This window comes from Saccharomycopsis crataegensis (genome assembly GCF_037102585.1).
Source record: "Saccharomycopsis crataegensis DNA, jcf7180000000072, whole genome shotgun sequence".
Classification (NCBI taxonomy): domain Eukaryota; kingdom Fungi; phylum Ascomycota; class Saccharomycetes; order Ascoideales; family Saccharomycopsidaceae; genus Saccharomycopsis; species Saccharomycopsis crataegensis.
Genome location: NW_027043819.1, coordinates 1,606,109 through 1,633,211, shown reverse-complemented (window position 1 = coordinate 1,633,211; position 27,103 = coordinate 1,606,109). Strand labels below are relative to the sequence as shown.

Sequence of the window (27,103 nt, the reverse complement as noted above, 5' to 3'; positions counted from 1 at the left end):
AGATAAAAGGATTCCTATCGGACCTCCATTGAAATGTGAGTCGATAACCTGGCACGTTTTTTTTTTTTTTTATTTTTTTTTGAGCCCTTTAAAATTTTTGGTTGGGACATTTGTATGGACCTTTATATCTATCCACTAGTGGATCTGGCAGCTACCAGATATAAATTATATATCTGAAAAGAATAAAACAAAACAAAACAAAAGAAAAAAATCATGAAAAAACACACATTTAATAAGAATAATAACAAATAGTAATAATAACAATAATGATAATAAAAAAAAAAATAGTATAAAAAAATGACCTTAAAAATATACAAATACTATTATATAATACAAAGTAAATTAATATTTTCCTCTTTCAATTCTTCTTCATCTTCTTTTGCGCATTCTTCTTTCTTCTCTTATTCTTGATAATATCTTGGGTCTTGTCTTTTTCCTCCTCCTCGTGAGTTCTCTTCTTGGCGTCCTTTTTCTTATTCTTTTTCTCTTCCTTTTTCTCTTCCTTTTCTTCCTCTTCCTTGCCCGTTTTCTTAATTTCAGATAATTGTCTAGCAGTTTGCACTTTTTCCTTTCTTCTATTCACGACGTTGGCATGTTCAATGGCAAATTCAACAATCAATCTTCTCTTGTTACCACCTTCGTACTTAAGGAATTTCTTTTCTTCATCAGTCAAACCTTCCATCACTTCTTCTCTGGTAATTTCGTGACAATTCAAATATCTAAGTGCCATTAACGCATTTCTATGGTCCTTGAATTCCAAAAACCCGTAACCTTTAGATCTCCCAGCTTCACCACTAGCACTGACTTCGACCAACACCTTGGCTTGTCTAACCACCCCCTTTTTCTTAGATTTTTTAGAGTTAGGGTCTTCCAAACTATTCAGTTCTTTGTGTTTGGTAGATCTTTGAAGTTCTTCTTTACTCAATGATTGTCTATTACCAGTCTTGACTTCTTTGGCAAACTCAACCACCGCTTTACGACCAAGGGCCTTGAGGGATTTCTCAGTTAAAACTCTTGGCAAGTTTCTGATTGCTAATCTGGTGAGGGATAAATGTAATGATGGGTTCTTATTCAATTGATCGATTCTCACTTTATAACTCTTTTCTCTGATTTCCAAATCTGTCTTGGTTAATAACTCAGCAATTTTGGAGGTTGGTGAAATTCTACCTTCGTTCAACAAAAACAAGTTTCTTTTATCTTGGTTACCCACTTGCTTGCCCAACAATTGTGCTCTACGCTCACTATTCTTATCCTTTAAGACTCCAGCACGTTCACGGTTCACAGCACTAGTAATTGAAAGAATTCTCCCGTCGTACACATAAGCAGCCGGAACATCATCTGATAATAACAATGAGGCTGAAGAATGTGACATATCTGGAGCATTTTCAAGACAAGTTTCATAACCTTCTTTTGTGGTGAAAGCCACAAAACCTGTACCTCTGGCAAGACCGGTTTCTTTGTCGATCACTGGCAAGGCATATTTGATAGGACCGAATTGACCGAAATGGCTGGTAAGTCCTTCCTTTGTCGCATCATATGGTAAGTTACGAATGAAAATAGTGTATGGCTCTTGTTTGTTTGGTCTTGGTCTAGCAGGCTCTTCTTCCTTGTCTTCATCATCATCATCATCATCATCATCATCATCATCTGATCCACTTTCGCTATCACTATCTGAATCATCTTTTTCTTCATCTTTTTCTTCTTCATCTTCATTTTCCTCGTCATCTTCGCCTTCGACTCTCTCTCTTGTTGACTTTTTACCGCTTCTTTCTTGAATGGTCTCCCATTTACTTTTTTCGATGGAAAATTCAACCTGGACTTCTCTTCCCTTTAATTTCAAACTTTTACTTTTCTCCACTGCCAACTTGGCACCACTGAACTTTTTCATTTGAACAAAGGCAAACCCACACATTTTCCCGTCTTTTTTTCTTGGAATAATACTTTCTTGAACTGTACCATATCTTTGGAAGTGCTTAGTTAATTCTTCTGGGTTACGTATTGACCAAGGCAAGTTACGGATAATTAATCTTGATCTCTTTTTATCTTCAATTTCATTCTTGAAAAAAGCTTCTTTATCATTATAGTCGGTGACTGGTGCTGGCTTATTTCCTTGCTCTTCTTCCTCATCATCATCTAAGGATGGATCTTTCTTTGTGTTTCTTTCTCTTCTCTTAGCAACGTCAACTCTTAATACTCTTCCCTTGAATTTCTCTTTTCTTCCTTTTTCTAAGGCTAATTGGGCATCTTCTTCTAAAGCAAAGCTAACAAACCCAAAACCTCTGGAATTATTTTCATTATCAGTGACAATAACCCCATGTCTAATTGGTGCAAACTGGGAAAAGAAATCGGATAATTCTTCTGAAGTGGCATCAAAAGGAATCAGGCGAACAAATAATGTTTTTTTATCTAAACCCTGTTCATTATTATTATTTCTATGTTTGTTTCTCGGATTCGACATTATTAAATATCTATAAATATTGTGGTAGTCTGCTTTTGATTAATATATCTTCCTATTCAAAAATTTTCACCGTAAAAGTTTATAAGAAAATAAAAAAAATTTTAGGTGCCACAGAGACGGGTCAATGAAATAACCATTTTTTTTTTTTATTTTTTTTTTTTTTTAAATGACAGGCAGACACACGAAAACAACTGGCACAATCTAAGCCAGTAGAGGAAGAAAGTGAGCGAGAGAAAGATGCACCACCTATTGAAGCAATCAATGAGAGAAATTGAATCATCTGGAGATTAATGGTAGTTTGGTGGTAGATGGAGTGTAAGACACGTGACCACATATCGAACCTTCTGGAACTTTTGATTGGAGGGAAGGAGGACACCCGGCCTTCGTCTTGTGACTTCTCAGGCAGTTTTTTTCTTTATTTTTTTTTTTTTTTTTCTCACTTTGCCACAAGACAAAATTTTGGGAAACTCTCAGATACTTTATTGTTGTCACACATAGAATCTGATTTTGATTTTATATCATAGAGATAAAAACAAAAACAACTTCATATCACATAAACACTACACAATATGTCTTCATTGAGGAGAATTAATAAGGAAATAAAGGATTTAGGAAGGTGAGTATTATTCTCTGCGCTTGCTCTGACGTTGTACGAACCGAAGTCAAGTCAGATGAGACGATGAGGTGTTAATGTTTAGGACGTTGCCACTAACAACAAACAAATAGAGACCCACCAGCTTCATGCTCTGCTGGTCCAAGTGGTGATGATCTTTATCTCTGGGAAGCTTCGATCATGGGCCCACCAGACTCTCCATACGCCGGTGGGGTGTTCTTTTTAACCATCCAATTTCCAACTGACTATCCTTTCAAACCACCAAAGATCTCATTCACTACTAAGATCTACCACCCTAATATCAACTCCAACGGTAACATTTGTTTAGACATCTTGAAGGAAGAATGGAGTCCCGCCTTGACTGTATCCAAATTGTTATTATCTATCTGTTCATTATTGACCGATCCAAACCCAGACGATCCTTTGGTTCCAGAAATCGCTAATGTTTACAAGACTGACAGACAGAAGTACGAAACTACCGCCAAGGAATGGACAAAGAAGTATGCTATTTGAAAGAAAAAATGAAAGAAGAAAAAAAACTGGAGTGGGGGCGCCACAGCATGAATAGTAGAAAGCAATTGAAATGGGTGAATAAGGACACTTTAACGAATGATCGCTTCCAATTAATTGTGTGATTGAACCCCAGTGGCTTACCTTCAAATGGTTGTTGATATTGTAATAAGTGCAATGGATATATATAGCTGTGAGATTGGTCAAACTTGTTAATTTGGCGTTTGTTAATGGGGGAGTGACTTTGTTTATTTGTTTGAGTTGTATACGAAAGATTATACGAAAGTTTGTCATAGCATGTTTATTAATATTATTGTTGTTATCATCATCATCATCATCATAAAGTGGTTTCATATACCGTAACCTGTTTAAGGGTTCCTTAACCAGAATGATGACGGGTGCCCGGGTAATCGATTAGTAAGATGGGCGCCTGCTGCTGAGTAAGATATTACTGTGCGTTGAAAGGGTAATAGGAGTCGTTACCCGGGGGATGGTCTGCAAAAAATAACTTACCACACCCAGACACCCCAAGAAAATCCGAATAGAAAACCCACACACCAAGTCATATACACGCCCTACCGTGATAATATTATACATTAGAATAGCCATCATATAATATATATATATATATATATATTACATGTTAGTATTCTGGTAGGTAAATATCCGTAATTTACATCTTGGCCACTATTCTGTGGACCTCTTCTACGGTGCGCTTTCTTGAATTTGCTCCCCCGGCGGCCCATTATCTAGATTGGCTCTTTTTCTGTCAAAGTTGACTGATGGATTTTTTTTTTTTCAGCTTAAGAAACTCACCGCCAGGTTGATCGATCAGTCAGACACATAGTAGCACCGATATAGCTACAAAATTGCCCATAAAGTTTGATTTTAATTTTTTTTTTTTCGGTTTGTATACCCCTCTGATTATCACTATTATTGGCAACTTTCAAGGTCACTGGACGTTTCACCTACCGGATTCCTACTCCCGCCATTCTTGACTGCGTCTCACATCCTCCATAGTGTTCCTGCCATTCATTGAAAGGAATATCGGTTCATATTTCATTGTACATTTGTGCCAAGGTCCTATCCTACCTTGTGTTTTACATACCATCTCATTTACTCCCTCTGGTGCCTGAAATTTGCACAAATTAGTGGTAGTGAATTAACATCAACCACTTGGTAAGTATACACTCTTATACCCACAGTCCCATCACCAAATAGTTACAAATCCTACAAGTTCTTGTCCTATTCTGTCTGATATATCTACACAGTGTGACAGTTTTATTGTGCGTCACAAATCTCGACGTCCGTTTTTTTTTTTTTTTTTTCGTCTCGCCAAAACACCTCATCGCATCTCATCGCATCTCGATCTCATCTCGATCCATCGATCCCACTTCAAGAAAAAGAAAAGAAAAGAAAAGAAAAAAAAAAAAAGAAGAAGAAGAAGAAGAAGAAGAAGCGAACAATAATCATACAACAGCAACAAGAATAGCTGTCACTGCCGCTAGAATACTTCTAATAAGAACACTTCACACAATCCACTTCTTGTCGAATTACAGAAATTATATTTATCAACGTTAATAACGGCTTTTCGACACAGGCTGTCGCTTACAACAACGCCCACCCATCACTCTACTTTTCAAGCCCCCCATCCGTTCCATATAATTTCTTCTATTCCTTTTTTATTATTAAATATTAATATGAATGTGACTGCAACCACGCCATCATCATCATCATCATCATCGTCATCCTCAGACACCTTGCCCAAAGAGCCTATTGCTGCGGGACCCACCACCGCCTCTGCATTGATAAAAAGAACATTTTCTAGAACCCCCTCTTCATGGGACCCTCAAGATGACTTGTTGCTCCGCCATTTGAAAGAACAACAAAAATTGGGCTGGAAAGAAATCTCCTCGCATTTCTCCCATCGAACCCCTAATGCTTGCCAATTCCGTTGGAGAAGATTGAAATCCGGAATTTTGAAGCATTCTACGGCAGTTAACACTTTGCCAACTCTGTCTTCACCAATTACCAGTTCGAAACTAACATCATCGAGCCCAATTGGAGGTTTATCGGCGATAAAAGCTACCGGCACAAGATTTAGTGCTCTAACCAATGGATTGAACGATCAATCAAAACCCGACCTAGTGGCACTGGGATCTACTGGCAATGAATCTTATATCCAACCACCAAACTACACTCAATGGAGCTTCACTTCGAGCCCTGCAGCACTAACTCAGGCGGGAAATACCTTTGTTGGTCATAATAACTTATCAGGCTCTCATTATAATAATAATAATAAAAATAATACTAGTGGGCATAATTCTCCTACGGGGAACGATACACTATCAAATAGTATTTCCTCTTTAACATCTCTTGATTCTACAGCCTCGATTGGATCTTCCAGCTCATTGCCTACACCTTACACGTCTTTCTCACTTCCACAGCAACATCACCACCAAAGCCTATATTCCCATCATCACCAACAACCATGGTATTATAATTCCAGAGAATCCCACACTGAACCTTGGACCACCCAAGAAGACGATTTATTGTTATCAAAAAAGGGAAAGCAGTTATCTTTGATAGAGTTAAGCATTTTAATGCCTTACAGATCCGAAGAGGAGATTTCCGCAAGGATGAAAACTTTGGAAGAGAATATCAAAGGAAAAGAAAAGGGGATCGACAGGGACAAACGCAGTAGACGAAGTTCGGTTTTTAGTAACTCGACTGCTCTTCCTGATGATCGTGAAAGAAGAAATAGTATTCTTAGCTCAGTATCTACTCCCATTAGCATCCCAATCGGTCGAGAAAGTAGGTTGAACTCAATCTCCCTGCACCATCCTCCACACCATGGGAGTATTGGCCAAGGATTTGGAATGCCACACACTTTATCCAGAACCCTTAGTGTTTCTCTGGAAGTTTCTCTTGTTTCCAACGCTTCTTCAAATATGTCATTTATTAATAGCGGGATAAACCATGAAAATATTACCGGTTCAGTGATTCTGAGCTCAGTTTCTTTTGCCCGCCATGAGCCATCTGTGGCAAGCTCTCCAATCATTGGAGCTCCTTCGCATGCCCCTCTATCATCAGCTGCCATCAATGAAACCATCAAAGACGACACGAAAAATCACAATGTTCTTTGACTGAACATATATATGTCAATGATACTGATGTGATTCGCTTTGATAACAGAAGAAGAATTGTTTATTCAGTAATTATTGGCTTAACACCGTTGTAAAACTGTTCGATATAATAACTCATCACAAGAAGTGGGTGTTGCCATAAGAAGTGATGTTTTTCAAATTTGGAACTACATGACAAGGAGATTCGTATGCTATCCATTATTACATTGCTTTCAAGCTGACGTTTTGCTTATATCGTCAAGTTTTTCATTTTCATTTTGCTTTTCCTTGATAACTTTGCACTTATTTGATACTCGTTTTCATTCATCCCATTTGTGTTTTATTCTTTATATATATATATATATATCAGGGGAACGAGGTTCGCAAATATTAGCAATTACAACCATTAAATATACTATAATAGATATCATATTTTTTGCTTTTCTCTCTCTTTTTTTTTGTTTTGTTTTTGGTTCCTTTCGTGTTGTGATAAACTATTCTATTAATAGGAAATTTCAATTTTTTTGCTTACTATTGGGAATATTTTAATTTTATTATTTAATATTAAAAGAATATTTTGGAATTTTTTTTCGTCATTTTCTGCCTTCACTTGACAAAGGCTTTAACAGATAATGACACGAATTACCTGGAGTGTCTCAATCATTTAGAAAACTTCTCTTGTTTTTTTGTTTTTCTTTCTTTCTCTTGATATTCACCAAAGTTACAGTGTTTTCATTTTTTATTCGTACCAACCACCGGAAATGTTCATACCAGTGGCAAAAAATAATTCATACCGACCCCCGGTATTTTTCGTACCACCGCAGCGGGATTTATTCAGACCATCTAAGAAAAATAGTTCATACTATTGCACTTTAATTATTCATACCAACAGAATACAAAATTCATACTAAATGCATAAAATTCTTATGCTTTCATTAATATTTTATCTTTGATATTATTAAACATGTTATAGGGGACCCGCACACCCAATAAAGCCCCTTTGCAATACTCATTTACCATTTCAAAGGCTCATAACCAAATTTTGGAGTGGTTTCGTCCTTCCTTAAAATTTTAAATTTTCATTAATTTGTTTTGGAGCTTTGTTGCGTCTTTATGTAATTTTTTTTATAGTTTTTACTTTTTTTTTTTTGGTTTGTTTTCTGTATTTTGTTTTCTAATTTTTTTTCTTCATCTTTGGTATTTGTTTTCAAAAGAGCTGCTGTTGTAAACAGAGATCAATATGTCTAGAAGCATGTCTGCAGAATCCCTTGTAACTATCAAGGGAAATATTTTCTGTGGCTTCTTTCACCCTTGGAGTTAATTGCTCCTTCTTGCTCAAGTTTGATCTTTTGACTTTACTCTTACACACTGACCAGAATTCTTCTATAGCATTCAACCCTGGAGAATAAGGAGGTAAAAACACAAGTTCCAAGCCACTCAGTGCCACTAGTAACTGAAGATCACGTCGTTTATGAATGGCAGCATTATCAAGGATCAAATATTTCATACCTTTGAGCTCCTCGTTATTTTCTATTTGCTGGATCACTGACTTTACAAAACTGTAGAAGTGATTAGCTGTAGTACCTTTACTCACTTTGTCAATGGTCGTTTCTGAATCAAGTTTTCTCTTCTTATTGGATGTAGCCACTGGAGTTCTGACCTTTAATTCAATACAACCTTTGACAGAAATTGCCCCAATGAACGAAATATTAAGCCCTCTGGTTACGGGAACAGTAAGAACTGCTTTTTCACCCACAGCAGACCATCCATACTCACGCCGCATACTGATATTGAAACCTGCTTCGTCGATGAAAATACAGTTTTGACTAAAGTCGAGCTTGTCTTTATACTTCTCTGCCCACTCGAGTCTCTGTTTCTTCAATTCCTCCAGACTTCTTCTCAAAGCCCATTTAGAAATACGTTTGAGACTTAGCTTACAGACCTTGGTTACAAAGTTATAGATTGTTGTAGCCTTGGCTCTTACATTGGTGAAGGCTTTCTTGAGTCTCTCCAACATAAAATCGAGAGTCACTGTAGCATCTTCCTTTATCAATTTTTGAAGGAATTCCTTATGTTCATCAGTGAGAAGGGGTTTACGACCTCTTTTCTTTATTGGCTTCGAGATACCATTTAATTCATTGACAAGTAATTTGTTCCACTTTCTTTTCCATGTGTAAGCAGTTTGCAAAGGTATATCTTCTAATTTTGCAGCCTTGTAAGCTGATACACCTTCTTCCATGACCAAGTGCCAAAATCTTTGTTTGACAGCTTGATTATAATACCGGTACGAACCTCTATATCTTCGTTCTTTCATTTCAATTTCCATCTCGGCATTTTCTTCTTCTTCGAAAATAGGATCAATTTCCATGATATCCATGATACCTGGTTTTTCAAAATGCTTATAGTCACTGTAACTAAAGCAAGCTTCAACTGGTGCTATTTCAGACTCTAAAGTCATTTCACTGGGTTCAGCATAGAATCTATTACCTAGGCCATCAACATACCCATCAGTTAGTAGCTTGGCTTTCAGGTCCATACTTAGTTTTGATGGTAAAATCTTATGCTTTTTTTTGTAAGTAATCTGGTGATCATATAAAGACCAAATTGAATGTCAAAAGTGGGAATTCATCATCTTAAATGGAGAACAGCTCCTACCATACATTCGTTCCCATTTCTTGAAAACCGTAATCACGTGATATTATTGATATTATTATAGATATCCGGTTTCAAAGAAAGTAGCACAGAATTATGGAAAAAATGAGTATAATTTGATTAAACTGAGTAGCTTAGAGGCTTATAGAGCCAGTCACATAAAAAAAAAGAAAGGAATTAATATGAATTTTATATACTGTTGGTATGAATAATTAAAGTGCAATGGTATGAATTATTTTTCTTAGATGGTCTGAATAAATCCCGCTGCGGTGGTACGAAAAATACCGGGGGTCGGTATGAATTATTTTTTGCCACTGGTATGAACATTTCCGGTGGTTGGTACGAATAAAAAATGAAAACACTGTACACACCCGGATGTTTCTGTCATGCATTTCGAGACATATTTATGCACCAATCACACACCGGGCAACGTCACCTCCCCAAGTGACAATCTGAGAATTTGTGATTGGCTCACACAAAAAAAAAAACGAAATTGAGAAAATATAGAGGTGAAGAAACAGTATAACGATACCTACGCCAACGTCAATATCAATCAATATATTGGAAATTATGTCTAATCCAGCCCCATCTACATCATTTACCGTAAGTGTTTTGTTGGTTTATGGATTTGTTTCAATTGGGGGGTTGATGTATGAAGAAGAAGACGAAGAAGAAGAAACATAGTGGAGGAACACCTGGATAATATAAAGACTTTTATTCATCAACTTGGGAAACAGTGGAAATGAAGAGTTCTTCTCAGTTATGTTTTTTTTTTTTTTATGTTTTCAGTTTCTAGGCTCTTTCACCCTGATTTACTTCTTCTCTATCAAACTACTCTACCTTTTTTTTTTTTTTTTTGACGTTCTTTCACTAACTCTACAATTTCTAGAAAATCGATACCGATCCAGAATTCTCTAAAGTTGTAAGATACTTTAGATCTTCGGATTACGGAGTCATTGCTGCCTCGACATTTTTCTTTCCTGCTCTACTCACTGCTTTTGAAAAAGCCGAACCAGTAAACGGTAAGAGCTTCAAGAGACCACCAGCCTCGATTCTCAGACTTGGAGGGCTATTAGGTTTAGTTGGTGGGTTTTTCATTGCTTACAATAGATCAACCCAAAGATTTTGGGGGTGGTCCGAAAACTCTAGAGAATTGGCAAAATACAAGGCCGAAATTAAGAGCCAATTGATAAAGGGTGAGCCAGCTCACGGGAAATCTTCTTTGAGCCCATGGTTACAGGATATCGCCAACAGAAACTCTCAAAACTCTCAAGTTATGTTGAGTGTCATCCCATGGTTCAATTTCGTCAAGCACCCATACCATGGAAATGAAAAGTTGATTGAGGAAATCAAAGCAGAAATTGCCAGTGAACAAAAGCAGTAAATATTTGAAAAAAAAAAAAAAAATAAAAAAATAAAATAAAAGGGACTAGAAAAGAAAAGAAGATGATCATGGGGAATATCTCTTGTGTTTTTCTTATTTTTTTGTTTTTGTTTTCCAACAATCATTATCAATTATATAATAATAACTTCAGAACTTGTATTGCATTTTTTTTTTTCTAAAAACAAAGATGAGAATTTGGAAGAGAAAAAAAAAAAGGATATAATTCAACATCACAAAAAAAAACAAAGCAAAACAAAACAAAAAAATAACAATGTATAAATATTAATAATAATGGTAAAAAAAGGGAGATCATGATTTTTTCTGCTCATTGGATTTAAAAAGAGCGAATAACACCTATAGAACTTTTGAAATTGAGCTAGAATTCTACCTAAACATCTTACATTCCTTTTTTTTTTTAGGGGCCTGTCCAGCCAGTGTTTTTGCGTTTTATTGCGGTTTCATTATATTCTTTTAATAGGCATTAATTGGTTATTCAACTTTTGCAATCCATTTCATTTCATTTTTTATTTTTTGTTTTATCTGTCTTTTTCTCTTATTCTCTTTTTTGTATCCTGTTTGTCATAGTAATGTTTCTATTATACTAAATGAAATATTCATTCTTTTTGTATCTAGGCAGAGTTCTATGATAGTTTATAAGAAGAAAGATGTTTGTAAGGTAGATCATCAAATTTTTGACCAAGTTGTTGGGTGGTAGTTATGTTACATTATTTACTTCATATTGCAGATGTTCTTGGTAAAGAAGAGTGGTGATTAAAAAGAATAATATCTTAGTCAACAATATAATATCGATAATAATAAAATGTGTGTACTTTCCACTCAAAAAAAATATAAGGTAAATCATCAGAGAATCATGAACCCAGTTCATATGTGAATTGGGAAGTAATAAAAACCATTTGAAGGCAAATTAAAAGCTAATACGGAGTATTGAAGCCTAATGTGTACATATATGTGAAAAAATAAGAATAAGGTGTTCTGACCAATAGTATAAATTTTATGTGCTTATTTGTTTGCTTATTATTATTTTTTTTTTTTTTTTCTTTGGCTAAATCATAAAAAAGTGAGAATGTTATGAACAGTTTTTAAAAGGAAAATATATATAATAATTTTAACACTCATTAGTATGGGTAGATAGTAGATTGAGAAACGAAAGAAATTTGGACAATTGAGTCAGCTCAAATCAACAAGCCGACAACCACTAACCCGAAAACTGCCACCCATTTCATATTAAGTTCACTCTTACCGTACAAACTGCCGGCTCCGCTAGTGGCGTTGTAATTTTCTTCGTCTCCATTGGTAGTACCATTATTAGTGAAATTAATCCCAACATCAGTTTCGACATAGTCTCCATTCCAGCAGTACTCTTCGAAACAAGCTTGACATTGAGCAGTTTGAGCTTGATTCAATCTTTCTTGGGATCTTCTAATGATGGCACAGGCCACACATTCTTTCCAAGTACTGTCTAAAGTACGGTTCAAACGACTGGCGACTTCGAACCCATTGGTGATCATACCTCTCTTTTCGTCCTCTTCATAAGACATCTTGAAAGTACTGGTGTTGGACCAGTAAGAGAATGGACGGTTGGCAACGTAAACCACCAATGGAGGGATACTGGAAAGGTCAGTCAAGTTGGAAGCATCACATCCAAAGAACGCTGGTTTGGCGGTCATGTTGGCGGCACGGAAAGTATGCATGTCTGGAACATAAGGAAATGCCGAACCATTAGCATCGGTAAATTGACGCTGGTAAGTGTAAACCATTGAAGTACCGTTCGGCCAATATTGGTCGGTATCAGCACTATTATCAAAGGCAAAGATAACATCCAATTCACGCTTTGGTTCGATAAGTGGAGCCAATGGGATGTTTTGAAGATCTTCACCACCGTCAACCAAATACAAGTGTTCGGAATCAGAAAGAGAGTTGGAAGAACCGTGAGTGGTCTTATAGAATGGGTTTGGGGTGTAGTCAGCAATATCATTGTCACTCAGATCAATGCTGCTCAAAATCTTTTCGGCAAGAGTATAGAGTGTTCCGGATAACCCGGTGGAGTTTAATTGTAATAAAAATTGGTTGAACAACGAAGAAGAGGTTCCCATAATGAATCCAGCATTATCAAACCCACCAATACATTGACCAGTGATGTTGGATTGACCATTGGTGACATTAGTCCCCAAGTACTTGATGTCAGTGAAAGCGTTCAAGTATGGATCCCATGACCCCATTTCAAATGGGTTGAATTCAAACACGGTCGAGTTAGAGCTGATGATCTTGGTTTGTGGATAACGACCATCACTAACACTGATTGGGAATGGCATTTCTCCGTTCTGGAAAACCGGGGCGTCTCTCAAAGTGGAGAATGTCAAGGCTGCACCGTACAAAGGATCATCGAAAAACTGATGAGATAAAGCCCGAGCCCAAATATCGGTGATGGAGGTATTGAATCCAGCATCTTCTTTGGCTTCAATATCATCAGCCATACTATCAAAAACGGAGGCGGTTTTAAAAAGATTGACTCCGCCTGGATTATAAATTGCATGCGATAAATCCCAAATACTCCCGTTATTAAGGATATCCTCGACAGAGGTAAAATTGTTGAAAGAAATAGTACCTGTTAACCAATTACCACCGGACAAACCTGCAAGGTAGGTGGCAGCTTGTAATAACCCACCAAGACCATTTTCAAAAGCATTTGTGGTTCTATTATCTAAAGCGGCCAATTGCCCAGCACCACAAGTCATGGCACGGTACCCACCGCCGCTGAACGCCAAACCGACATTGATTGATTTGTTGAGAGAGTTGAAAAATGTATCCACATCGAAATCCGTAAGAGAGATATTGTAAGTCAAGAAGTCTTTCAAAGCTTGGTCAGTGTTTGCATGACGTTTGGTCAACCAATCCGACTCGTTAGTCGACAAGCCGGAAGCTTCTCTAACCAAAGAAACATTGGCAGGACACGACAAGGATCCTGGGGCATATGAGTCAGTAGGAGACCAAGCAAAGGCAGGAGATATCAATAGTAGAGCAGATGCTAAAGAAACAATCATCTTTTGGGGATCTTCTTGGGTACTAAGTTAACGGGTGCAAAGAAAATAATTCGGGAACTGCGGGAAGTAGCGATGGCAATAACAAAAACAGAAAGCCAATTGAACGAGAGAGAGAGAGAGAGAGAGAGAAGGAGAGAGAAAATAATAATAGACGATTGCGACAGAGAATAGCGAAGTCTATGTTGGTGGTGATGGCAATTGGAAATAAGAGGAGCACCCCAATGAGGAAGTATGTATAATATGGAGGGATGTGATCAGAGTTAGAGGAATATTCCTAACCAGCCCTCAAATTCAACAAAAAAAAAAAAAAAAAAAAGGAATCCCGGTGAAAGTGCGTGCAGATTGCTACATGGTTTAATCACTGCAGCAGCACGAGTATAACGTTAAAATGTAACGCTTCTGGGCAGATACCCTGGTCCCCAGGGTATCTCGGGATTCTCCTGGTTAATAATCACGCTAGTCCCCCTGGAGTTCTATTGTTGTTCAAATGCCCCGAGTGACTGGGTGTTGATTCCTGTGACCTAAACGAATGTGTACATGCCGTTGGTGACTAGCAGCAGATGAAATTTGTTTGCATTATCGATCAGCCAGCTATACAGATACACAGATGTAATCTAATTCATTTTCATGGATATCATTCCTTTTCCTCACATCTAGTAATTATAGTGAGTGTGGCTTTTTGGATACCTTCTCCTGAATATGAGACACACAACTTGTTGTCACTGATGCACCAAGTTGCCTTAACAATAGCAGGTTAACCAACCTACTAGACGATAATTTCAACATCAACCTTATTTCTATTGTCAATTTCTTCACTGGCATTATTTTTTTTTTCTCTGAGAAATTAGTGCTTCTATTTCACTTTCTTGATTTTTTCTTTTCCTGATATTTTTTTTTTCTCTACCCTTTATGATTTTTTATCAGCGCTGGTATAGCTTGATAGGCCCTTATATCCGTTCATTCCAAGTACTATTATTTGCCAATACAATTAGATGCCCCCGGCAATTCCAATTTCATCTCGTGAAAATCCCCAATGCCCCAACCCCGAAATCCTTCACCCTCATCTTATTCATCAGTCCCACTAAATAATAATACTCAATTACCATCATCATCATCATCATCATCATCATCATCAACTAATGGCTCTAATTCAACACCATACAAAAGATGGAGCGTCAAGATGACCAACGAGTTCAGTCGTTTGTTGGTACAGTACAGATCTCAAAGAATTGATTCAACAAACTCCTTGACGAATTCTGGCCTCAGGGGAATTCAGAATGAGTTGAAACATTTGTTCCCCAGTCAATTTGAAATGAACAAGTTTGATATCAAAAAATTAAGAGAGAAATTGAAACAAATGAACAATGAGATCATGGCTTTCAAGAACTTCTTGGTGTCAGAGAAATTGGTGATATGGTCAATCAGTGAAGGGAAATTGTATATAGGCTCAGTACCCAAAGTTCACGAGCTTTGGAAAAAAGCTGCCAATAGTGAATATCCTGCCTTATCCTGGACTAACATCAAAAGGTACATGCAAGGGGGTTGCCATTACATTTATCTCCATAGCATAGAATTCTATTATGAACCTTCTGGTGGTGATTTAGTGAGTTTGAAGGATCTATTTGGCAACAAGAATTTACAAAAAGCTTTCCACCCACTTGAGACTCCAAAAATCATTCAACTCATCCAAGATTTAGAGGAAAATGATGTCAATTCACCAGAAGGCAAAGATATTGGTGTTCATAACGTATCATTTTATGACGACAAAGATTTGAATAATGATTACAAAACCCCATCCTTGAATCTCCCGGTCCATATACCACAACCGCAAACATTTGCTCAACAGAATCCATATTTCTATAATAATCATCAGCAACTGATGCCTCAATATCCAGGACCTCTTCCTGTTGTCATCCTTCCGTCAGTCTACCCAAACGGTCCATATCAACAAACACCGATTGTCGGTGATGTTCCCATTCAAATCAACAACCCAATGATCTATTCTCACAATCTCATTCCCCCACAATTCCCTGTTACTAATACCAATATCTACAGTCACCAAAACTCCACAACACATACAAATGATTACCATCAGTTAATACAGGATCCTTTTTACAAGAATGGAGATTCATTAGGTCTTATCGAGAACCAACCAGTACCATTGATTCCACAAAATCAAGTACCGTATGCTCTTCGATCTCATCAAAGCAGTGGCTCTTTGCAGCGACCCACGTCGTCATTGGATACATTTTGGAACACAAATGGAGGCAATATCAACAATGGAAGCTGGATATGGAATGAGATGGGCAAAATGGACCTTGCAGGTCATCAAACTTTACCAACAAATCATTCCCAAAACATAACCCCGGTATTAAAATCAGTGGCTGCAATAAAACCAGCAGTAATGAAAACAAAGATTGGAACTGAGCAGGGCTATTCTAGTACTACCTCTGAGAGTCGTAATAATGAAAAAACTAATAGTAACAGTATGGATGATAGTAATAATGATAAAAATTCAACTGATGATCGTAACAGTACAAATAAAAAGGCCAGCTATCAAGATTTTAGTATTGAGAACCACAATGTTTGTGTGCCTTCTACGATATCAAATAATTCTAAATTGTCATCAACTCCTAGTCCCAAAAACAGGGGGCGTACTTACTATAACAAAGAAACAAATCTTGTTTCTAGGGATATTATCACAACCCCCAACCCTCAAAAATCTACTGCTAGTGTTCCCAGATTAGATGATATTTCATCAATGAATATTGTGGCCAAGGATGGATATCCTGAGTTCTCAAATGAGACCACATCTAATCATTCTCATATTTCCTCTAATATGGCTCATCCCGGGAATTTAACGTTGTCATCTCATATCAATCCTCGACTTTTAGGTCCGTCCTCTTTTGAAGCAACCCAATCAGTTCAAACAAACCAACTTTTTGCAGTCTTCCTTGAACACCAGCGCCATTTGGAGGACTGCAATTCTCTATTCCGTCATCTACATAGCTTGGGGATCATAAATGCCAGAGATTTTTTACATTTGGGTAATATTGTGGCAAAGAATGATGCAGTATTGTATTACTTGATAAACAATGAAGTGGAATTTGAGGAGAAAGTTGCATTCTTAAAGGAATATATAGAGAAAGATTGATTTTAAAGAAGACAACTAAAAAAAAAAAAAAAAAAAAGAAGTTGAAAATGAAAATGCTCAATATTGTTTCGTTTTCCTTTCCTTCAAACAGAAAAAAATAAAATCTTATCCATAGTCTTTTTCGTTAATCCAAGAAATTCTTTGATTGATGATGAGTCTTGCAAATGGCTGGCCCAGATCATAAAAATAGTGTGTTCAAATCTCTCCTAATAATCATCATTTGAAGATTATTTTTTTTCTCGATACTACTACTATATACACTGTTATTTTCCTCAACTTCTGGTCTTATGGCACCAATCCCAATACCATCTGACTTAGATCATCGTATAGTAAGGTATCAATCCACCCAGAATAACAGGAAAACCCAGCTTTCTGTAATAACACGCATGTGATATAATCGCAAAAGCTGTAACGTGGACCCAGATAACAGAGGAATGAATATACGTAGTTATACTCACAGAAGAATTTTGGATCCTGGTTTCGTATTAAGTGCTAAATAATAAACAAATACTGTCTCAAAGTGCGTTTGACACTGTTTTCTTAAGGTGTTAAATTTACATATTGGGGAGATCAAGAAACAGGGGGTGACTCACGTTTTTTTTTTTCTTCCATCCCATTAATTGTAGAATGTGGACCCGAAAAACTGAGCCATTTAGGAAGACAACTTTTGATTCTTATCGGCCAACAATAAGTAACAAAAGCAATACAGGAACTAATATGTCAAGTGAGTTAAGGAAAAATTACCAGATAGACTTCCAACCACTGCCTGATGAATTTCCGGGGCCGGATATTTCTAGCATTCTGAAAACATTGTCTATCGTGCAAGCATATCTTGAAATAATAAACTACAGTAACCTACAACAAAATAATGACCTTAGACTGGTTATAATAGGAGCATTGGGCAACAAGCAACTCAAACAGGCATACCTATCAATGACCGACTTCGTTCAGTTGATGATCGTACCAAAAAAGGGTACCATGGCTGGGAATTCAACAATAGCGGTAGGGATGACCCGCAAAATGATAAAGAATATTACATTCAAGACGGCCTTTAGAGATTTTTTTAATCTATATGGATGGGTAATTGATACCTTATTACATGATGATCTAAGTCAGATGGGATTGGTGAAAGAAAACTTTCAATATTTTGTGAATGCTATCGAGTTTTTAAGTGATGAATCGTATAATGATGATGATGACGCTTTTAATTCAGAGGCAAATACTCATTCCAGAACAAGAATTTATGAAGTTGATCCACAATTGGAATACCTCACCCAGGCAATTGCTTGTAAATACCAACTTCAAAAAGCAAGCGATATTAGAAACAATATAAGGCAGTATTTGGGCCCCTTGGATTTCCAGGAATTTGCCGACTTGGAGTCTCAATTGACGGGCAAAAAATTGATAAGAAAGGATGGCTCTTCAATTAATATTGAATTATTGAATACAGACAAAAACCTTGCAGAAGATCGCGGTTTGCTGAATGAACACGACAAATTATATGACAATTATGAAGCAAAGAAAATACAAGCACTCTATGGACTCTTGAAATTCTATATCGGGGACTTGACTTGTTTTTCAATGGAAGAATCATATTCTGATAAAGGTCTTATCCTAGATTCGGCTAAGAAATCTGTGGAAGAAAATGGTTTTATGGCGAGGGATCGTCGTTCATGGCTTAGGCATTTGGAAGAAAGTATAAAAGATTTTGAGAAACTGAAGAAAAATTCAGTAGCCCAAGATAAAGCAGTTGGGCCAGCCAATGCTAAGGTTAATATTAAGACTAAGGCAAATGATAACATTCCTCCTACAATAGGATCATATACAAGCAGTGATAAAACTAGTGTTGATGAATTGATTGTCCAAAAGAAGCTTCAAGTCTACAAAAAATTCTCACGCAAACATCCACATATAATGATGGATGAAAAAATAAATTCACTTTCATCTCCAGCAAAAAACCACAATATAAAGTCACAAATCTCTACTGAACATTCGTTGTTCAGAAATATAAAAGTCTTAGTGCAATACCGACTCGTTAATACTAGGGCAAAGAGTTGGATAGCTATTTTAATTTTGAATTTGGTGGTATTTTTGGTAGCGTTGTTTTTTAAAAGAAAAGGTGAAAAAGTTAAAAGAATTTGGAAGCTATTAAAGAACTTCATGGTGTGAGTTGGGGCTGTCCTTTTTCTGCCATGAATTTGCTGGGTTATTGTTTAGATTCTTTGATAGAGACTCTAGTTTATGGGTGCTTTTTTTTTTTCTTCTTAACGCAATAATAGCTGTAGTTGCAGTTATATCGAACGGTGTGTACCATGGAGTATGTCTGAACACCAAATAAGGTTACCGATAACAGCGTATCTCTCATTACCCTGCCTGAAGTTGCAGCAACATAACGTCTTCTTGTTTTTTTACTGGGGTGTGAAGAAGGGTGAGAAAGCAACTAAATAATAACTGTCAAATAATTCCTATACATCTGGCTATTTTTTATTCTAGTGAAAAGCAGCGATGTCTCAATATATTGGCGCCAGAACTCGTCAGTGGGTTCGTAATGAAGGAAATCATGCTGCTTATAACCTACAATAACCCATTTTACAATGCGTTAGCTGAAAATAATAATAGCAATTCAAAGGAGATCCAGGAATGTGGAGACACCTTGCCAACATTGGAGCAGAAGCGTCGAATATCCGAGGAATTGATGAGTCCGATGCTGGAAGAATTGAATAAATTATACTATTATTATTTTCCCGAAATTAAAAAATATAACCGCGATTCTGATTTGGGCTTTGTGGCAAATCACCAAGTGTGGGATCCCTCATTAAACTTGGATGTTGAAGGGATACCTGTCGCATCTTTTGATAGTGATGACGATCAAGACGATTTATCTTTGCAAAATATGGATAATGAAAACAACGGTTTTATAAATTATCGTCATATTCCCGTACTTTATGGCTACTCGGCCCTTCCCCCTTTGGTGTACGGTTCATGTGACTCTATTGGTAATCAAGTCTTCCTTCTTGGTGGGTTGACCGCAAATATCGACCCCCTAAACACCCATGCAAGAATAACGCCCACAATCCGACCAGCAGCAGAAAATTTAGACATCAAATTACCGGAAAATATCAAACCTTGGATTCTTTATAATAACCAGCTCCATCGGAACTCAAAATTGTATGTTTTGGAAACCGATACCAATTTAATACAGGAACCAGTTCTCAGAGGAGACATTCCTCCTTTGTTGTGCTGCGCCAGTATGACGAAGATCACCGCGAGACATATATTCTACTATGGGGGATTCCAACTAATGGATAACCAAAAGAAGCTAGATGATGGGACGGAAATTCTTGAAAGGCGGTTGGTGCTTAACAGTAGGTGTTGGGTTTTGGATACATTTATTTTCAAATTCAAAGAGATCAAACTTGTCACCCACTCAATCACTGATAAAAATATTTCGCTTGCAAGGTTTGGTCATAGCGCGTTAGGCCAAGGATTGAAGGCAGTTCCCATTCGAACCAACACGGTGGATGATCATGATATAAAAGACGCTAATGATTTGTTGAATGAACGGTTGTTTGTGTCAGTTTTCATATTTGGTGGTTTTGGGCCAAAAAAGTGTGATGAGGTACTACTAAGGAAAGATTTGAATCTGCCAGACACTAACGTGCCTGAGACCAATGGTTCAAAAACCCCAGAAAAAGAATCAATTGATCAGGCCTTTCTGGGACCTCTTGAGCCCCTTAATGATTTTTTGAGGATCGACCTAATTGTTTCCCAAGAAGGGGTGACAAATTATATTGAGTTCAGCCCAGAAGCCTTGGTTATTCCTGCTGATTTGACTTTGTTTGCCAGCTCAACAAACTTACCTTGTGATATTGTTCCGCCCGTAAGGGGTTTCCATGCCGCGGTGATGTGTGCCGACTCAAAGTTCTCCAATGAGATGAAGCGGTCTACAATGATGGAAAAAAAGAAAATAAAGAAGAAAAGTTACGGCGAGGATTTTTACTCACACTTTGCTAAGCGAGAAAGTGCATTTGCTGATCAGTCAATGGTCATTCATGGGGGTATTAGCTCTGATGGGAAAGTATTGGGAGATTTATGGCGATTCTCATTCAATACCAGGCAGTGGCAGAGGTTATCTACATTCAGTGTGACCTTCGACCCTAATATTATTGGTGCACACCACTATTATGCCTCAAAGAGGTTAAATGAAGAAAATTTCAGAAGGGCAGATCATTCAATAGTGTTACTTGGGGGCCATTTAATCTTTGTTGGTGGGATGGCAGCTTGGGATAGTGATAATTTGGAAACTGATGATAAAAGCAGCTCCCATGGATGTGCTAAGCCTAAGGAGCGGCGTCTTAGAATATTGGATTTGAAATCTCTGGTATGGAACCTAGACACTTTACAGTATGAATTTCTTACTAGCCCAAAATTTGCTCCCGATATTTTCAATACCAAGAAAAAAATCAGCGAGTTTCTTCGATTATTGAAAAATAAAAATCCCCTGAAATTCTTAAAAGAATTTGAGCAGAAATTCTTAACAGGCTACGAAATCAAAGCAATTGAGAATGGTGAAGCCAACTCATTAGCTATTGAAAATCGTGAAGAGATAATTAAAAGAGCAAAGGAGATATGGAACATGAATGACTTTTGGAAACTTCGTAAGACCACCATCGGTGGAAGCAATGTGTATTCAAATAAAAAAATCTTTCATGTTGGGGGCATCATGATGCTAGACGGTGGGAGTTCTATGGACCAATCCATGGACGATGATAATATCAAATGTTGGTTTGCTAGGGTCCTGCTGTTGAAGTGTCCTACTTACAGCAAGGATGATGTAAAATTGGAAGACTATGAGCAAGATTGGATTACGGGGAAATTCTGAAACTGGTTGTAAATATTTTGACAGAAGATTGCGAAAAAAGATGTTTGGTGTACACACCGAAAGTCGAAGATTTTTACCCAGATGTCGTCAATGAGCTTGCATTTGCGAAATGAAATGTTCAGCGAGCCGAAAGCATGAAGTGCAGCCACTTTGCTTGATAAAATAGTACTTTTCATGCTCTATTAAAGTTTAGGTATAGAACTCACTTTCCTATTGCACGAAATGCATTCCGATTGTCTTGTTGGATGTGAAATCTCTATTGATTGCGTAGAGAAGTTATTCTGCATATTATTATGTGTAGATTAATTACAACTTTTTTTCGGTTGAAAATGTTCAAACCTCCCAAATGAGTCAATAAGATAATTAAATTGGAAGGAGGGTTAACAGAAGCTGGTAATGTTTGTTGACTTTTGCAGCACTATCATGCATAGAAGTGATAACATGTCCAGGTTTCACAGCTATGTGCGTACAAGCGCTCTTTTTTTTCTTTGTTATACGGTTGATAAGATATCTCGCTAATTTTCTATTTTGATTAACTTTATTAATGTGTCATCGGTCTAAAACACTTTCCACGAAATAATACTTCCATTTGGTTTCCCCTCATAACGGATGTATACAACAAAAAGCATCCAGTAGCTTGCCAATGGACTCCACTTTTTGGTGGAAGTTCTGCCTGTGCAATACTGAGGAGCAAGATCTCGGAACCCGTAGAATACACTATATTCATATGTATATAATGTATAAACATATTTTATGTCGGTTAGCAATTTTGCTCTTTTAAAAGTGAAATGCTGGCTAAACTTCGGATAGCCCTTTCCGTACAGTATTTGTGTAACATTATTTGCCTTGCAAATATGGATAATTTCTCTTACGTTGTTAGTTTTTAAAGCAGAAAAAAAAAGAAAGTAAAAACATAAAACAGGAGCTGGCATATCCCGAGAGTCTTGGAAATGGAAAATTAATTTCCCCGGTCCTTTCGAAAAATCTTTTTTATTGGAATAGAAGGGGGATTTCCAATGGGAAAGCATGCATGCACAACATCTCTCAATATGCACACTCAAAGTAGCAATGGTAAATTGATGGTACAGATAAACTAAATTAATGCAGTAATTGAATTCGCAGCAAACAGAGAAAAATAACTATTTATATTGACATGGCTATTCTCCTGAAGCTTGCTGATATACTTTTTTTTTTTTTTTTTTTTTTTCAATCAGAGGCCAGTCAATATTTCTCCCAGCTATTTACTTGAACTTTCCGAAGAAAGGAGATTGTTTATCCAATGTTTTTAAATTTTTTTATCTTTGCCTCATTTTTAGTGTCTCTAGTATTCGGTGCAACAAGTTGCTCGTTTACTGAAGATGACATCTCTTCTCTTGCCGATTTTTCTTGGGGTTACGAGGTCAATCCATCTGGCACTGCAAGTGTAACTGAAAAATTCAAGTTTATCAAAGTTACTAATAGTTTGAACTATTTGAGTATATATGAAAGCAAGGGCTATTTGGATATCGTGAAAGCTTTTCTTAAGATAGACACTACAGGTTCTTACACCTTCAAATTTATCTCGAATATGCCCACCTATGTGTATTTAGGCGCTGAAAATGCCTTTGCGTGTAGTAAAGATATGAGTGCTGGTGTTAGTTATACCAAATCCCCTATTGGAATTGGTGAAGCTATGTTTTCTACAACTTCAGATACACTGACACCTGGGAGTGTTACAATGCAATTGGACGCCGGTTATTACCCAATTCTTGTCCAATATTACTGGGATGGTACTACTCAACCTTATGTTTATGCTGGCGAATTTGACATCAACATCTTTGATTCTGAAGGAAATTCAATAATTACGGACAATGAAAATTTGTATCATTTTTCGTCATCCAGCAGTTCTTCCACTTCCACTACTTCCACGACTAGCACTTCTACTACGAGTACTTCTACTACGAGTACTCCTACTACCACGTCTTCTTCTTCTTCTACTACCACTACTACACCTACCACTTCTACTACGAGTACTCCTACTACCACGTCTTCTTCTTCTACTACTACCACGTCTTCTTCTTCTACTACTACCACTTCTACTACCTCCTCCACAACCACAGCTGGTAGTTCAACAAGTTCCAGTGCTTCGACTTCAAGCTTTTTGAGCCCTTCGAATTTTCGAAGTACTTTGACTAACTCAACTGCTTCGACTGCTTCTACTACTTCGACCACTTCGACTGCTTCGACTGCTTCTACTACTTCGACCACTTCGACCACTTCAACTACTTCGACTGCTTCGACTACTTCGACTACTTCGACCACTTCGACCACTTCGACCACTTCAACTGCTTCTACTTCTTCGACCACTTCAACTGCTTCTACTTCTTCGACCACTTCAACTTCAAGCTTTTTGAGTCCTTCGAATATTCGAAGTACTTTGACTAACTCAACTGCTTCGACTGCTTCTACTACTTCGACCACTTCAGCTTCAAGCTTTTTGAGTCCTTCGAATATTCGAAGTACTTTGACTAACTCAACTGCTTCGACTGCTTCTACTACTTCGACCACTTCAGCTTCAAGCTCTTTGAGTCCTTCGAATATTCGAAGTACTTTGACTAACTCAACTGCTTCGACTACTTCTACTAGCCCGGACCATCGCGCTACTTTCACTAACTCCACTACTTCAAGTTCTGTGGGTCCTTCGACTATTCCAACTACTTTCAGTAACTCCACTACTTCAAGTTCTGTGGGTCCTTCGACTGTTCCAACTACTTTCAGTAACTCCACTACTTCAAGTTCTGTGGGTCCTTCGACTGTTCCAACTACTTTCAGTAACTCCACTACTTCAAGTTCTTTAATTCCATCCACTTCTAACTCAGACAGTTCTCAAACTTCTTACCCTTCAATTTATTCCATCACTACCTCACACACTGATTCAGAATGGACCTCTTCTATTATTACTTCAGAGTTTGAAACGACAGTTTTATATACCATCACGTCTTGTGGCACCAAGACTTGTTATCCAATTATCACCAGCAGAACTATTGAAACTTTCACTACTTTTACCACCTATTGTCCGGTGAGCTCATCAGAAAGTTCTGTAACCACGAATACTGCTAGTAGTGCCTCTCAAACCTTAACTCAAGGTACTCCATCTTCTCCATCTGGTAACCAAGGTACCCACATCGAATCGTCGACAGCTCACGGAGTTCCGTCCTCTTCACCTGGAGCTCCAAGCCCTGAATCCTCTTCTTCCGGATTTTCAGAGACATCGGTTACCAAAACTGGTACCCATGTTCCAACTCCAGAGATTGAGTCTTCTTCTATCACTACTATTCTCACTAGTGTTATCATTCCTCCTGGTGCTACCATTGCTTCCAGTACTACCATTCCTCTCGGTGCTACCACACCATCTAGTACTACGACTCCATCTAGCGCTAGCACGCCCTCAATTAGTCCATTAGAAGCTAATGGTGCGCCTGCTCTCTTGAAGTCCAGTTTGTTCGCTATGATCCCTGTTGGTGTTTTGATGCCATTTTTATTTTGAAGGAAGTATACCCTTGAGAATTTTTGTTTTTGTTTTTGTTTGGTTTTATGTTTATTAGATTTTCTGATTAGCAGGACATATCTAGCGAATTGTTTTTTCAAAATTTATATCTTTTGTATTTCAATATTATATCTTTTGTATTTCAATATTATACTATGTAAGTACTCTTTGATGATGGAATATGATAGGGGCCAGCACGCTGCTGAAAATAATGAAACGCGTATCTAGCGAGATCTAGATCAAGAGCTGACATCTGTTAGAGTATACCATGAAGACGGTATTTAAGCTATGCACTTTTGTATGTAGTGGTGTGAGGGTGCGCAATAAGAATTAAGTCGGGTAGTTAAGCGAACCAAGCCAATCAAGACACTGTATTCAGTTTAATGATATCTACCTTTCGAGGTTAATATGTAAAATATTATTCTATCGTAAAGAGATAATATAGAATAAATAAGTATCAATTAATTGTTCGATAATTCTCATATAGAATGAGCAACAGAGAAGGTAGAAAATAATAAGTACAAAAGTTATGATTATAAGCACGAGGCTCTATTAACCAGATTTAACAAATGTGTGAGTTCACACATCTATCTGAAGTCTCGTGTAACAGCGGGTAATATATTATGGTGTATACGTACATTTATTCCTTATAGTATGACAATACTTACCTTCGCTGACCTTGCGTTAGAAATAGTAATAGGTTAAATAGCTTTCACAGCAATTAGTATCAAACTATTTAATGAACACACAACTCCACGAATGGTTCGGGATATTACAACTTGTTATAACCCTGGCGACCTACAGGTATGAATACAGTATAATATATTATTATTTTAGAAAAACTTAAAGATTGAAATACGATTGCTTTTAATTATGAGTAAACATAATAATAATCGGTTAAGAATAATCAACGATAAAAGTAACACAACAAAAATAAGATGTAAAGTAGAGTGACCATATATAGTACAGCATCTCAATTCTAAGTATATAGCCCATACTGAATTGCTCTTGCTGCACTTTGCTGGATTGTTAGTTGTAATTCCTACTGTTGCCAGCCAGTACTATTACCAAGTCGGAAAAATATTCTTAGGACGTTTTACTAGTCGCGAAATGAGAACTAAATATAAAAGGATTACTAGATCCTTTCTCTACATTAATCAATAATCCCTTTAACTATGCTAATCACTTATCTTTTGTGTACGTTAATCACTAAAAAAAAAATAGAGGACATATAGGTAAAAACAATTAATCTGAAGGGCCCAAGCTTATCTTACCATTGTACTGAGTTCAACTACCAATCCCAATGATCTGCTCATTGGATGTGTTTTAAACATTCTCTGTAGAAAAAGAATACTACTGAAAATGTCATTGAGATCAATGGTGCCGTAATGAAAGTTGAAGAATAATTCAAAAGAAGTGTTAGAAAACTTCAAGCAAAGCAAAGGAAATAGCAAAGTCATGCGTGGAACACTGGGCTTTCACAAAACAAAATGAATGTAAAGATAATAATGACCCCCAACCCCATCATGAGTGTACAAGTATCTTAATAAAAAAAATAACCAAACAAGATTTAGGAAAAAGAGCTTAAAATTCACAATTGGGGCCTACTGTTAATCATATTCAGAGACAACAATAAATGTACCTATTTAAAATATACATAGCATCAGTAAGTAATAATGACAGCAACAGATCAAATTCCTTGGAGACAGTCCTGAAATACATAGAAAGCCGATATTA

General features: G+C 37.1%; 9 protein-coding genes across 9 annotated transcripts; 7 read left to right on the top strand and 2 right to left on the bottom strand. All coding sequences in view use genetic code 12, as the record gives it.

Moving 5' to 3' along the window:
- Positions 1–358: 358 nt before the first annotated feature.
- On the bottom strand, positions 359–2,458 carry NOP4 (mRNA-binding ribosome biosynthesis protein NOP4; the record flags this gene model as incomplete). Its single annotated transcript, XM_064994174.1, has 1 exon — positions 359–2,458. One exon carries the CDS (start codon positions 2,456–2,458, stop codon positions 359–361), a length of 2,100 nt encoding a protein of 699 aa, XP_064850246.1.
- A 569-nt stretch (positions 2,459–3,027) lies between these two features.
- DASC09_005700 (E2 ubiquitin-conjugating protein) lies at positions 3,028–3,584 on the top strand (the record flags this gene model as incomplete). The annotated part of the gene is made up of 2 exons (XM_064994173.1): positions 3,028–3,074; positions 3,185–3,584. The coding sequence occupies 2 exons, from the start codon at positions 3,028–3,030 to the stop codon at positions 3,582–3,584; spliced, it is 447 nt and encodes a 148-aa protein (XP_064850245.1).
- A 1,697-nt stretch (positions 3,585–5,281) lies between these two features.
- On the top strand, positions 5,282–6,727 carry DASC09_005690 (SANT/Myb-like DNA-binding domain-containing protein; the record flags this gene model as incomplete). Its single annotated transcript, XM_064994172.1, has 1 exon — positions 5,282–6,727. One exon carries the CDS (start codon positions 5,282–5,284, stop codon positions 6,725–6,727), a length of 1,446 nt encoding a protein of 481 aa, XP_064850244.1.
- Positions 6,728–9,928: 3,201 nt separating this feature from the next.
- On the top strand, positions 9,929–10,742 carry DASC09_005680 (uncharacterized protein; the record flags this gene model as incomplete). The annotated part of the gene is made up of 2 exons (XM_064994171.1): positions 9,929–9,961; positions 10,248–10,742. 2 exons carry the CDS (start codon positions 9,929–9,931, stop codon positions 10,740–10,742), a joined length of 528 nt encoding a protein of 175 aa, XP_064850243.1.
- A 1,193-nt stretch (positions 10,743–11,935) lies between these two features.
- On the bottom strand, positions 11,936–13,804 carry DASC09_005670 (lysophospholipase family protein; the record flags this gene model as incomplete). The annotated part of the gene is made up of 1 exon (XM_064994170.1): positions 11,936–13,804. The coding sequence occupies one exon, from the start codon at positions 13,802–13,804 to the stop codon at positions 11,936–11,938; it is 1,869 nt and encodes a 622-aa protein (XP_064850242.1).
- Positions 13,805–14,837: 1,033 nt separating this feature from the next.
- On the top strand, positions 14,838–16,958 carry DASC09_005660 (uncharacterized protein; the record flags this gene model as incomplete). Its single annotated transcript, XM_064994169.1, has 1 exon — positions 14,838–16,958. One exon carries the CDS (start codon positions 14,838–14,840, stop codon positions 16,956–16,958), a length of 2,121 nt encoding a protein of 706 aa, XP_064850241.1.
- Positions 16,959–17,675: 717 nt separating this feature from the next.
- Positions 17,676–19,127, top strand: DASC09_005650 (uncharacterized protein; the record flags this gene model as incomplete). The annotated part of the gene is made up of 1 exon (XM_064994168.1): positions 17,676–19,127. One exon carries the CDS (start codon positions 17,676–17,678, stop codon positions 19,125–19,127), a length of 1,452 nt encoding a protein of 483 aa, XP_064850240.1.
- Positions 19,128–19,506: 379 nt separating this feature from the next.
- On the top strand, positions 19,507–21,840 carry DASC09_005640 (Kelch repeat-containing protein; the record flags this gene model as incomplete). The annotated part of the gene is made up of 1 exon (XM_064994167.1): positions 19,507–21,840. The coding sequence occupies one exon, from the start codon at positions 19,507–19,509 to the stop codon at positions 21,838–21,840; it is 2,334 nt and encodes a 777-aa protein (XP_064850239.1).
- A 1,279-nt stretch (positions 21,841–23,119) lies between these two features.
- DASC09_005630 (uncharacterized protein) lies at positions 23,120–25,366 on the top strand (the record flags this gene model as incomplete). Its single annotated transcript, XM_064994166.1, has 1 exon — positions 23,120–25,366. One exon carries the CDS (start codon positions 23,120–23,122, stop codon positions 25,364–25,366), a length of 2,247 nt encoding a protein of 748 aa, XP_064850238.1.
- Positions 25,367–27,103: the final 1,737 nt, after the last annotated feature.